Source organism: Erinaceus europaeus, chromosome 17, assembly GCF_950295315.1.
Source record: "Erinaceus europaeus chromosome 17, mEriEur2.1, whole genome shotgun sequence".
NCBI lineage: Eukaryota > Metazoa > Chordata > Mammalia > Eulipotyphla > Erinaceidae > Erinaceus > Erinaceus europaeus.
Genome location: NC_080178.1, coordinates 77,768,327 through 77,782,245, shown reverse-complemented (window position 1 = coordinate 77,782,245; position 13,919 = coordinate 77,768,327). Strand labels below are relative to the sequence as shown.

General features: G+C 43.4%; 1 protein-coding gene across 8 annotated transcripts in view; it reads right to left on the bottom strand.

The window, feature by feature from the left end:
- BTBD10 (BTB domain containing 10) overlaps positions 1-13,919 on the bottom strand; it is a 66,360-nt gene that overhangs the window by 13,338 nt on the left and 39,103 nt on the right. For 4 of the 8 annotated variants that reach the window (XM_060177148.1, XM_007521148.3, XM_060177149.1 and 1 more), the window contains 4 exons: positions 11,785-11,981; positions 8,736-9,021; positions 5,297-5,399; positions 3,146-3,266 (listed from right to left, as the gene is read on the bottom strand). In XM_060177148.1, the coding sequence (XP_060033131.1) occupies positions 3,146-3,266; positions 5,297-5,399; positions 8,736-9,021; positions 11,785-11,981 (707 nt within the window). Of the gene's footprint in view, positions 1-3,145; positions 3,267-5,296; positions 5,400-8,735; positions 9,022-11,784; positions 12,038-13,919 lie in introns of all 8 variants that reach the window. The other 4 variants (XM_060177151.1, XM_060177153.1, XM_016187279.2 and 1 more) reach the window with 1 other exon arrangement.

Genomic DNA, 13,919 nt, shown 5'->3' with positions numbered 1-13,919 from the left:
ACTGAGTCACTCCTCAAGGAGACAGTTACAAAGAAATGGCAAGATAGTTCATACCCGTGGATAGAACTAACATTATCAAAATGACCCTTCTACCCAGAACCATATACAGACTTTAATGCCATTCTCATCCAGATACCGCTACTTTTCTTTAAAGGAACAGGACAAAAGCTACAAAAATTTATCTGGAACCTAAAAGGCCCTAGAACTGCCAAAGCAATCTTTGAGGGGGGAAGAGAGAACATGACTGGAACCATCATATTTCCTGACCTCAAAACTAACTGTTACTGGAACCAAAATAGACACACACACACACACACACACACACACACACACACACACCAGTGGCATAGAACTGAAAGCCGAGAAATAGGCCCCCACATCTGTGGACGGCTCATTTTTGGCAAAGGGAGGCCAGAACATTCAATGGGGGGAGGAAATCTCTTCAAGGCGTGCTGGGAAAACTGGATGGAAGCAGGCAGACGGACGGGACTGAAGCGCTGATTATCACCACGCACAGGAGCCAACTCCAGGTGGATTAAAGGGACAGACATTAGACCAGAAATTGTCAGGAACACGGAAGCAAAGACTGGCAGAACACCTCACAATCTATGCCTCAAAGGGGGGCTTCAAAGATTCAAATCCAATAGCAAAGAAAAAGAACAAAACTAGACCAAGAGGACATCAAACTGAGGAACTTTTACACAGCAAAAGATATTCCTCCACCTTAACTTCAGAAAGACGCCAGACACCCTCAGTGTGGGAGAAAGACCACCTTCATACAGCAGAGGATAAAGAAGTAACCAACACACACAAAAAGCTCAGTGACTTCGCGCACACACACGCGCACACACATGCACACACGCGCACACACGCACATAAGCGCACGCACACACGCGCACACACACATGCACACACGCGCACGCACACACACAAGCACGCATACGCACCCATCTCTTCTGAAAATGGTGCAAGGACATGAACAGAAAGAACTTCACTGAGGAAGACATCCAGAGGGGCCGGCGGGCGCAGGAGGACGTGCTCAGTTCTCACTGGTTACCAGGGAAATGCAAGTAAAAACAACAGCGAGATGCCACGTCACACCTTTATCACTGGATAAGAAAGTCTTATCTTAGAAAAGACACTAACAACCAGTGCTGGAGAGGACGTGAGGAAAAAAGATCGCTTCTGCACTGCTGCAGGGAATGTGACTGGCCCGACCCTTGTGGATAACAGTCTGGAGAACTCTCAGAACACTAGACATGAAACTACCCTATGACCCAGTAATTTCTCTCCTGGGGTATTTACCCAAAGGAAGCAAAGACGCTTATCAGAAGAGATCTATATATACCTATGTTCATAGAAGGTCAATTTGTAATCGCCAAAACTTGGAATCCATCACCCAAAAGTCTAATGACAGATGAGTGGATTAAAAAAAAAAAAAGGTGTGGTATATTTACAGGATGGACTACTACTCAGCTGTCAAAAATGATTCGGCTATCCCTTTTGCACCATGCTGGGTGGAACTTGAAGACATCGCGCTAAGTGAGCTAAGCCAAACGGAAGGATGGACACCCAATGATATCACATCTAAGCAGGACTTAAAATAGGAGCAGTGAGGAAGAACAGAGTCAAACATGGACTGGACACAGCATAACGCACCAAAGCAAAGAAATGGGGTGGGGGGGGAGGCTGCAGAGACCTTTCAGAGTCTGGTACATAATGAACTTGCTCTCGTGTCAATGACCGCACTGTTAAGCTTCGACTCCCTCAGTTAAAAAAAGACTCTCTCAGTTAAAAAAATTGTGAGAGTCCAGCGGTGGCACAGCAGGTTAGCGCACTTGGCACGAAGCGCAGGGACCGGCGTAAGGTTTCCGGTTCAAGCCCCCGGCTCCCCACCTGCAGGGGAGTCGCTTCACAGGCGGTGAAGCAGGTCTGCAGGTGTCTGTCTTTCTCTCCCCCTCTCAGTCTTCCCCTCCTCTCCCGATTTCTCTCTGTCCTATCCAACAACGACGACATCAATAACAACAATAACTACAACAACAATAAGAAACAAGGGCAACAAAAGGGAAAATAAAGAAATATACAAAAAAAAAAATTGTATCCCTATCCCCCTCCCCCTACTTAGCACATCAGCAGAGGGACAGATTCAGCGGAGGTGGCGTGAGGGACACGTCAACCGGACAGTTAAGTCCTAGGCCCTGCTGGGCGACTGACTGTGTCTAGAGCCTCTCAACACACGAAGCGACTTGATAAAAAAAACCCTTCGTGTATGTGAGAGCTAGGTACTCAACCTGTTACCTTTTAACATCAAACACGCTTCATGACGATTATTTATATCTTTATATGTTCAGTGATGGCTGAAAGTATTATCTTAGGTGCTAAGTAATTAAAAAAAAAAAAAGTTTAAGATTTTTGGTTGATAAGATCTGGGAAGTGAAATCAAACAACACATTTGACCAAAGACAACAAGGCTTCCAGACTAGTAAGAAATGAGAGGAGAGTTTGAACCCCGGCTCCCCACCTGCAGGGGAGTCACTTCACAGGCGGTGAAGCAGGTCTGCAGGTGTCTGTCTTTCTCTCCCCCTCTGTCTTCCCCTCCTCTCTCCATTTCTCTCTGTCCTATCCAACAATGACGACAACAATAATAATAACCACAACAATAAAACAAGGGCAACAAAAGGGAATAAATAAATATTTAAAAAAAAAAGAAAGAAATGAGAGGAGAGGGCTGAGGATGGGTTCTCGGACAGTTCATCAAAATAATAAACTTCTTTTAAAAGACTGTGTTTATTTATTCATGAGAAAGATAGGAAGACAGAAAGAAAGAACCAGACATCACTCTGGTACATGTGCTGCTGGGGACTGAACTCAGGACCTCACGCTTGAGAGTCCAATGCCCAATCGACTGCGCCAACTCGGGGACCACAATAATAAGGTTTTAAAATTGAAAAAAAAAAAAAAAACTGTTTGGGCCATTAGCACAACTGCTTATGGAGGTCTTTGTAATCTTCCACAAGTAAGTAATCCAGAATGATGCGCGATTCAGTGAAATATTTGCAGACTAAGCAAACAGAACGGTTTCAGGCTTTTTACTCCGATGCGTTTGTAATCTACAAACAACGCACAGACAGAACACCATACTTACTGAGGTCTCTACATCTAATGGTACTATATTCAAAAGAGATACAAAGGTAGTCACAGGCTTCTCTCAGCTCAGGAATAGATATGCCATCAGGACAACGGATGATCCCTGTTTTATAGTAATCCTGGAGGAGGAAAACACAAAGTCAAGAGCGCATAAGCCATCTGAAGCAAGCAGGAGGTAACGTTCAGACGGGGGTGCTGGCATTTTCAAACACAGTCGCGGAGTTTTAAGTTAGGTAGGACTTCACCCCGTCACTCCCTCATTTTACCAGTGAGAAGAATTTAGGTTCCGGTAGGCTCACTGGAATCATCTAACAGCAGCACAAAGATTAAATTCTTGGCCTCCCTACTGATTCCTTCCCTCTCACATCAAGGTGACTGATAGATACTCTACGCTGCAGGCTGCTCATCTACAAAACTACCACAAAACTGTAAACTTAACAGAAGTTGAATGACATGCTATGAAATGTCTCTTACAAAGACATTGTAAGAAACTTGGGGTTTTTTTTTTAGATCTTTATTATTGGATAGAGACAGAGAGAGAGAGAGGAAAGAAATACTGAGGGAAGAGGAGATAGAGAGGGAAAGAGACACCCGCAGCCTTGCACCTGGGTCCTTGTGCACCGTAATGTGTGTGCCGCCACCTGGCCCCCCCCATAAGAGATCTTCTTTTTTTTTGGCCTCCAGGGTTACTGCTGGGGCTTGGTGCCTGCACTATGAATCTACTGCTCCTAGAGACCAACTTTCCCGATTTGTTGTCCTTATTGTTGCTGGATAGGACAGAGAGAGGGAGAGAAAGACAGACACCTGCAGACCTGCCTCATCACCTGTGAAGTGACCCTCCTGCAGGTGGGAAGCCGGGGGCTCAAACCGGGATCCTTATGCCGGTCCTTGCGTTTTGCACCATGTGCGCCGCTTAACCCGCTGCGCTACCGCCTGACCCCCCCTCCATAAGAGACTCTTTACATAAAAAAAATATATTGCAGGTTTTTAGTAAAGGGAATTAAAGTTATATCTAACTACTAAGGTATGTGAAATAAAAGGCAGATAATTCCCTTTCCAAATAAACTCTGGTATTTTCCTGATTTTTACAAATAACCAATAGTAACTGCTTCCAAAATTGACTTTAAAACTGTAGGAGGTTGGCCCAGAATGGCAGATACACTCTGCCAGCACAGCTGAGTCATACACTTTTTTCTTGCCAACTTCACTGTAGGTCAGATGGAAATAGGGCCAGCTGAAAAGCATCTGAATTTCCAAGTAATTTAGACCTGCCTTAAGCTTCTTGAGATTCAGACACAGGAGAACTAAATATAGGCACTAGTTGAGTACTAAAAATGGTCACATCAGTGGAAACCAGGACGTCTTTTGATAGGGGTCCGAGCGGTGACAATGTCACCAGGAGCAACCAGCTCCCTGGCTTGTACAGGACCCACCCCCTTCCTACTTCCAAAACCATTTGAGGAAACTTCTTTTCAGACTGTGACATACACTGGCACAGACGTAAAGTACAAGGCGAGACCTATTTATTTTTCTGAGAGGCAGAGACAGGAGACTGGCCCTGGCATCTGCGGCAGCCGGCCTTGAACTCAGAGCTTCCCGCATTCCAGTCCTAGGCATTGCCGCCCAATCCCCTTCTGGCTTTACTAAAATGCATCTACCTGCTCACTGGCCCGGTAAATATATTTTCGAGGGGACCTTCGAATGCTCAGTCCACTGCTGGTTGCTTCCAACAAGACATTAGAATTCAAGGAGTCACACTGATTTTCAGGTTAAAGAAAAGAAGCGACCAGCTGTACCTAAGAGAATTCAAGATGTGAATTCCAGGTGTTGTGTGCCTCCACTGATAGCATCCCTAGCTAGACCTCTGAAGGAACTGCCTGTGCATTGCCCTGAAAACTAACGACTAGAAGCGGCTTATTGCCTGTGCAGACCTACGGGATGGTCCCTCCCTGTGCTGCCTTCACCGGGCCATACAGTTCGTGCACACACGCACGCACAGCATCTTGCTTCTTTTCTGTACTGAGATGGGGATAAGTGACATTAAAAAAAAAAAAAAATACACATCATCACAACTATTTCCAAGCAAGTGACTCAGTAAAAGGGGCTGCTCGGAGGATCAGGCCAATACAGGAAAGAGACAAGCACTCACCAGAACCGCACGGAACACAGTGGAACCGATCCCCTCTGCCACCTCATACTCCCCTTTTTCGTTGGGACGTGTGAAATTATGTTCTCTACCAGATCCAAACATTCTATGGCGACAAATGATTGAGATATATGTCAATAGAATCCTGACAATCGAAAATGACTTATTTTATGTACAAAGACAAATTTAAGCACTGAATTATGTGACTAATTTGAGAATATATGTATTTTAGAATTTTGTTCTGGTAAGTCTACAGATAAGGGACATTTAAAAGGCCTGATTTTTTTTTTTTTTTTTTTGATGAGAGAATGTAGCTTTTCTATGAGCAAATAAAATCGACTGACAAAATTCAGAAACCAGAGAATGTCCTAGTTCTTTTCTTTGGGGGGGAAAAAAAAAGGAATTCGTTCATCTAGGGGGTAAAGGTAGTATTTAGACTCCTCAGACCAGAAAGGACAAAAAGGGGAAAAGAAAAACCATGTGATCTGGGTCTTTTTCCTTAAAACTTGCTGTCTTCACGGCAAAAAGCTGGTGCTAGTCACACAACACTTCCAGCAGTCTAAGGACAAGTAGAATAGCATAGGCAGGTTAGGCAGGTTAGGCTGCTTTGTATTTCACAAACTTAATTATAAATGAAAAGAAAACATCGCTCAAAAAAAAAAAAAAAAAAAAAACCCTTAAGTTTTCAAGCTAGAATTAAAACACAATCCATCGACTGATGGGCTAAAGAGAGATGAAGACAGCGACGAGGAGAAGGAGGAGGAGGAGGGGGAGGGGGAGGGGGAGGAGGGGCCAGGTGGCGGTGCGCCTTAACTGAGCACCCGTTGCAGCGGGCCATCACCGGGGTTGGGGCCCCCAGTCCCCATCCGCGGGGGGAAAAGCTTCACGAGTGGTGAAGCAGGGCTGCAGGGGTCTCTGTCTCTCTCCTTCTCTGTGTCCCCTTCCCTCTCGGTTTCTGGCTGGCTGTATCCAATAAAGGTAATTTAAAAACGTTAAAAATTTAAAAAGAGAATTAATTAAGAAGAGAAGCCGGGCGGTGGCGCAGCGGGTTAAGCGCACGCCACGTGGCGCGAAGCTCAACGACCAGCGTGAAGGATCCCGGTTCGAGCCCCCGGCTCCCCACCTGCAGGGGAGTCGCTTCAAGGGCAGTGAAGCAGGTCTGCAGGCGTCTGTCTTTCTCTCCCTCCCCCCACGCCCGTCTATCTTCCCCATCTCTCTCCATTACTGTCCTATCCAACAACAATGGCATCAATAATAATAACCACAATAACAATAAAACAACAAGAGAAAAAAATGGTCTCCAGGAGCAGTGCGTTCGTGGTGCAGGCACTGAGCCCCAGCAATAACCCTGGAAGCAAAAAAAAAAAACAAAAAACAAAAAACAACCTAGTATTTAAATAAATGAAAAAGGATTTATGGTTTTATAAAGAAAAAAAGATGTTTTAGGTTAATTTTTTGGCCTTTTAACACTATTTAGAAAAGGGACACTTTTCAAAGTATGTCCTTCCAAATGAAAACTTTTATGCCTTATTCCCAGGAAATTTTGTAAATGGTGACCAAAAGAAGTGAAACTGCCGACTTCGTGATGGCGCCCTCCCCAAAGCAAATATGAGTGGTCTAAGAACCTGCCACTCGCCGTGTGAAATACAGCCCTCTTCTGTTACAGTACAGACGCTTATGCAGAACAAAGCTTTTCTGGGTCAAAGTTTCCCCAAGAATGCCAACTGCTTTTTACAGCTGATATGAACTTTAATGTCACCCCCAAAGATAGGCTTCAGTTAACTGCCATAGAAAGCCTTCACTGATTAAAAAAAAAAAAAAGACAGCAGCCTTTCAGAAATCAAATGCCACGGAATTCTCTCAACACTTGAACTTCTTACAAGAGGGGAAAGTTGTATTTTTCAGATTAAAATGAATCCATTAAAAAAAAAAAAGTAAGGGAGTTTTGGTTTAAAGAAAATGAGGCCAGGGGCCTGGTGGTGGCACACCCGGTTGAGTGCACCTGTTACCATGTGCAAGGACCTGGGTTTGAGCCCCTGGTCCCCACCTGCAGAGGAAAAGCTTTGTGAGTGGTGAGGCAGGGCTGCAGGGGTCTCTCTCCCTATCACCCCCCTCCCTCTCAATTTCTTTTCTCTTTTATTTTCCCTTTTGTTGCCCTTGTTGCTTGTTGTTGTTGTTATTGATGTCATCGTTGTTGGATAGGACAGAGAGAAATGGAGAGAGGAGGGGAAGACAGAGAGGGGGAGAGAAAGACAGACACCTGCAGACCTGCTTCACCGCCTGGGAAGCGACCCGCCTGCAGGTGGGGAGCCGGGGGCTCGAACCGGGATCCTCACGCCGGTCCTTGTGCTTTGCGCCACGTGCGCTTAACCCGCTGTGCTACCCCCGCCCGACTCCCCTCTTCTCGATTTCTGACTCTCTACCCAATAAATAAAGACAACAAAAAAAAAATTTTTTTTTAAAGATAATGAAGCCTAACAGTTGCAGTGAAATCTCAAGTGTTTCATTTCAATAATAAAATAGAAAAACTAGTATCGTCACGCTTCTTCTCATTTCCAGCAGTCTACTATACTGCTAAAAGTATAGTAAAAGCTTCAAGTCTAATTTTTATTTTCCTTACAGATTGTACAGTCTAGAACCAACACTACAAGACAGTATTTGTTATCGCTACTCAAGATACACACACAACATCTTAAAGCTAGTATGTATCATGTACTCAGAGACAGTAACAAATCAGAGAGGCAACCTCCCATATGCGACCTAAGTAGCTGTGTGCTATCTGTGTGTACTTTTAGATCAGACAGAACAGGAAAAGGGGAAGTATCAAAGATACCGGATCCTAGTTTCGGACATGTTAAAAATCAATTATCTGCCACCTATGTTCTTCTTGGGGCAGAATTCTCTAACTCTGAAGTTTAGGTCCTGCTCAGGGCCAGCACTGATGACAATGTGATCATTCCCTCACCTTCATCTAGTAACTACACTTCTCTAACTATTCTTATGCCATTATAGGACTCCGCTGTGACTATCTCAAACTCATGCTGACTATTCCGCTAACCAGCTTTCTTCTTTTGTCTTCTTGAAGCAGTGCTGACGCCTGCACATGGCAGAACTGGAGAGCCCCAAGTGAAGGAAGCTTGATCTCTGTTCAATTCACCTTATTAGCTGAGATCTACGGCTTCTGTCTGCATTCATTAATATATTTGCTACTCCTACTGATACTAAAACGAAGATGGCTAAAAAATAAAGCCCAGCTCAAGGTCTGGCGGTAGCAAATTCCAGCTAGCCTGAGTAAGTGATTTGACCGTCAAAGCTCAGTTCTTGCCTCCGTAAAATAGGAGCGCTGTAATTTGGCAGAGACTTGCTATAAAACAAAAGTCTAAGGTGGACAATCCTTGGCTATTTTATATTCCGTAGCACCAAGAAACATGGAGATACAAACCTGCCCAACATTGTGTTTGGCTGTGCAGTAAAAATGGACGGGTCCACAACAAATCTGGTGTCATCCACTATGAGAGTCACTCGCTCTGACGTCCTTACACTCCGAGCACCTTCCTTTGCATTTTCATACACAAACACCATCTCCCCAGAAGTCTTACAACTACCGTCTGAACTTGACTGACTACTGTTTCTGCTACTGTTCCCAGCACTGTTACTGGAACCATTTGAAGATGTTTTCTGAGGACGAGGGCTGCTTGGACGAGAGGAACTGTGCTCTTTTTCCCGTTCTGAAATAAAAATAAGGAAGTTACATAGCTTACCCATTAAAAATTCAGGATCCTTATGCAGCTTGCTTCAAAATCTGATTCAGAAAAGTTTTAAATTATAGTGTACTTGCTTTATTTCAAATAACATGTTCATGGAACAGCATGAATATTCACTTACTTCTTAGGGATAAATCGAAACATCAAATGTTCTCTAGAACAGTCCTTACAGATGCTTCAAGAGATAGCTGGCTTATGTTAATCCCAGACCAAGACAAAAATTAAGACAAAGTTTGCTATTTCACCACTTCAGTATATACGGGAACCTAAGGAATGGGATATCCTCACAAGTTAAAGTTAAGAAAGAAAAGTGATGACAATAATAATAATAATAATAATAATAATAAAGCTAATTTAAACTAAATTACAATTCACTACTAAAAGTATACCCACTATTTTGAGAAGGTGAAGTACAAACGCTGGAATCTCTGTTAAGGGCACGCTCAGACCAGCAACGGGGGGCAGGAGGTCGTTCGCCTAGAGGGTGCACACTGAACCATTAACGAGGACCAGGGCTTGAGCTTTGGGCCACCTGCACTGAGAAGCTTCTGCAGTGACGGAGGTGTACCGTGGCGTCTCTCCTCTCTCTCTCCTCTCTCTCTCTCTCTCTCTCACCCTCTATCTTGGAGGGTGCGGGGGGGGGGGGGGGAGTCTGCCGGAAGTGGTGGGATCATGCAGGGGAGAGCCCCTTGGCGGCGAAACAAAATAAAATCGGCAATACAGCACACGGCAGAAATGTCCAGTACAAAGAATGATTCTTCCCAGTATGGACCGAACAGTTACAAGTATTTACTTCTTAAATGACTTTTCAAAATCTACCAAATAAAGCAGATTAAATAGCTTTCTTTTCATTCTGAGATTTATTGACGACAAACACCACCACTATAAATTTTGTAGCATCACAAGAGTTATTTATAATTGTAAGGAGGCAGGAGATATAAAAATCAGAGCTTGTCTTTAGATGTTCCAGTGTTTTTACAAAAGGGAAAATAAAAAAACCTGGGTTTTGCAATATTTCCTTGAAAAGCTAGATCGCTAAGCTTTAAAGGTGACCTAAAACTGTACATCCCTTTCATCAGCTTTGGCCAAATTCCTCCATGACTCAGGCTACTTAGAACACCCTGTACCACTCTGCAGGTTGCGTAATCACGTCCGTCTGCTGCATCTCGCATCTCCAGAGATGCCCGGGCACCTTTCACTTATTGCCTCTTACCACAGTGCTGAGAGCATCCCAAAGAAAAACTTGCTAAAATAACAAAGTGACTGTATATTCCTAGTCTTTTCTCTGACACTAATTTTACATTTTGAAAAGTGTCAGCTCCCATTTATAATTTTGTGGCTTTTTTTTTTTTTCTTTCATTGAGTTTTTACTTACTCTCACTTTAAGGACCTACTTAGATATCAACAACTTTTGTGCAGAGTTAAAATCATAATATAAATGATATTTTTACTTAGAGCAGAAGCTACCTGGCAAGGCAAAGCATTTAATTTGCCTCTTCTAGATAAGAAAGTGGAAACCAAGCAGAGCTCAGCCCCCATTACTTATGCAATCCTGCTCCACACTGCTGCCTTATAATCACACAATGTATTTACCTATGATGGCAAAGTCCATTTATAGTGGTGTGTGGGAGGAAAAAGATCTGAACCAGTTGCCAAAAAAGCAAACTGTTTCACACCTTCCTTTTCATCTTCTATTTTTATGAATAAATTTGAAATATTGTCAAAAATAACTCCGTGGTGGATATTTTTTCATGTCTTTTGTTAGCAAGATAAACCAAGGATTCCTCTCAGTAAGTAACTACAAACTATTTAAGTAAACTACTGTTAGCCGCCACATAAGATTAAAAAAAAAAAAAAAAGAAGTCAACCTTATAGAGTCTTTAATCTTTATGAGTTTTAAAAGCTTTTCAAGTCATTTTTTTTGGTAAGACTGTCTAACTTAAAAACCACTCAACTTTATGTTGAGTACATTTTCACTGCAAAACACACACAAAAAAAGCAAAGCTAAAATAGAAGCATCTAATTTTTTTTTTTAAAGTTCTTTTTTTTAATTAGCTCTGGCTTATGGTGGTATAGGCGGCTGAACCTGGGACCCTGGTGCCACAGGCATGAGAGTCTGTTGGCCTAACCGTTATGCTAGCTCCCTCACCCACAAGTTAACTTTCTATTCAGACATTCAGTGCAACTCACTGTCATTATTAACATAAAGAGGTAAATCCGTGCTTTGCTGCCCTTGTGTCTTAAGATCCAGTATTCGCCTTCCTCTTTCCGGCTTGTCTCGTTTAAGGGGATTCCTTCAAGGTCCACCCAAGAGGAGGCACAGGAAATGACTTCATCATTTTAAACTGCTGAGTGGTTTTCGATTGTGTACAGAGTCACTCTTCTGCTGCAGGGAGGCTACAAGGAGCAACTATCTACACAAGAAGCACCTGGATTGCTTCCAAGTGTGGGCTGTTGCAAACTGGACGTCTATGAACACAGACGGACAGGAGTCCTTTTGGTGGACTGCACCAAAGCAGAGGACTCTGGGGAAGGGAGAGGGGAGGAGGGGGCTGGGTTGAGGTCCTGGTGCGGAATCGTGGGAAAGGACCTAGGCTGGGAGTGAGAGTATACGCAGACACCTATCACAGGGATGGGCAAGACTGCCCTGGTGATTAGCCACCTCCCCACACCCCCCACTGAAGAAAGGGGAAAAAATTACTGGCAAGGTTAGCCGGCTTTACATACCAGCGTGGTGCTGACGTGTTGGAGAAGTCACGTTTCTAATACAGGGGGTGAGCTGAGATTCTGTCCTTTCGTGAGATGAGTCTGGCGATCTGTCCCTTGACCTCCGTCTGTCCCTGGACCTCTCGTGTCCTCCACAAGCACCGTGAAGACTCATTTTGGTGTGGTCGCCAACTCCTTTACCAACACGCGAGGGCGTACTGATGAGTTGGAAAAGAAAAGTAACCATAAAAGTAGAGCATGAGGTTAAAAATGCCTTTAAGAGAGAGAGAGAGAGAGAGAGAGAGAGGGAGGGAGGGAGGGAGGGAGGGAGGGAGGGAGGGAGGGATGACATAAAATGACCAATACCTTCAAGTAAAGCAGGCAGGTGCGACGGTACAATTCTGAAGCCTAATTTACCTCATGCTTGTATGTCCTTGCAAGTCTGAAAGACTCTCTTCAAAGGTTACATAATTAAACTGGCTTTTGTTTTAAAGGTGAAAAACTAGTCCAAAAGGGCTGATTAACTTGTGAGTTAGCCTAGTATAAACTGCAGCTGTAGCATGTAGCAGAGAACATGACACATCCTAATCCCTGAAATCTTTCACTTTGATTGTGGGAACAAACAGGAGAGAAAGAGTACCCGTTTCTTCAACAACAACAACCAACCAAACAAAACTGAAGTACAGACCAAAGTAATGACCTGTTGATTAAAACAAGTCTACCTGCTAACTTTACATGGCAGAAGTACTGATCTGCTTATTAATTCATTTTGACTGGATGTTTCTTCAGAAGTCTCTCTCAAAAGCTCAACTGAGCTAAGTATAATGTCAGAGAGTCTGTAGGGAATGAACAACTGAGAGTAAGATAATGCAGTTGAAAGAACTCATTCACATAATTAAGTTCTTTGTACTATGTTCACAAGTCTATGCTTAAAAGCCAATAAAGTTTCCTCGGAGTTTATCGAAATGTAATGCATGGAGACATGTGGAAATGTAAAACAATTTAAAGAGATTTCCCCCTTAAAAAAAAAGTTTTCCCAAATGTCAAATACAAAATGGGTATATGAGGGGCCAGGCAGTGGCACACCTGGTTAAGCGCACACATTACAGTGCACAACGATCCAGGTTCAAACCTCTGGTCCCCACCTGCAGGGGGAAAGCTTTTTGAGTGGTGAAGCAGGGGAATTTCAATTTCTCTGACTCGCCCCAATAGTAAATAAAATTAAGACTTAAAAGCATTTTTTAAATATATTTTATTTATTCCCTTTCGTTGCGCTTGTTGTTTATTGTTGTTATTGATGTCGTCATTGTTGGATAGGACAGCGAGAAATGGAGAGGGGAGGGGAAGACAGAGAGGGGGAGAGAAAGACAGACACCTGCAGACCTGCTTCACCGCCTGTGAAGCGACTCTCCTGTAGGTGGGGATCCGGGGGCTCAAACTGGGATCCTTACGCCGGTCCTTGCCAGTCCTTAAACCTCTCCTCTGCGCTATCACCCGACTCCCTTAAAAGGATTTTAAAAGTGAGTATATAATATATTTAATACCATTTCATTAATTAAAATGTAACAAATATTTAATAAGAGTTTAATAAAGGTACACTGAAAAGGCCAGGGAGACAGTGCAGCTGTTTATATAATAGACTTTCATATTCGAGGCTCAGGAGCCCCAGATTCAAAGCCCAGCCATTATCATACTCCAGAGCTGAGCAGCACTGTAGTCAATGAAGGAAGATACACAGTAAATGCTTTAAGATCTCTGAGGCAGAAGATGTCACTACAGAACAGGGCGAATCCCTAGCAGCCCAAGTGCTGAAACAGATAATGTTTCAAAAGCCAGAATGAACACGCTGCAGACATTATGAAAAGTTGCCATCTTACATCTACAATTACAACTCATGACTTTAAAGATATTCAAGTTATATATATATGTGAAATAAAGTGGCCACAGAAGTAAAAGCAGGCAGAACACAGAACTTTTCTATGTCAGGGTCCAAGTTCCAACCTGGCACGGCAGCACGGCATATCCCAGACGAGAGGGGTGTTCAGATACCTACTGTCTCATAAAACAAACAAAAAAAGGTATAATCTTAAAAAGAATCGAAAAAGTATCCTCTAAATAACACAAATGTTCAAAATGTTGAGTGCCAGCCAACATTT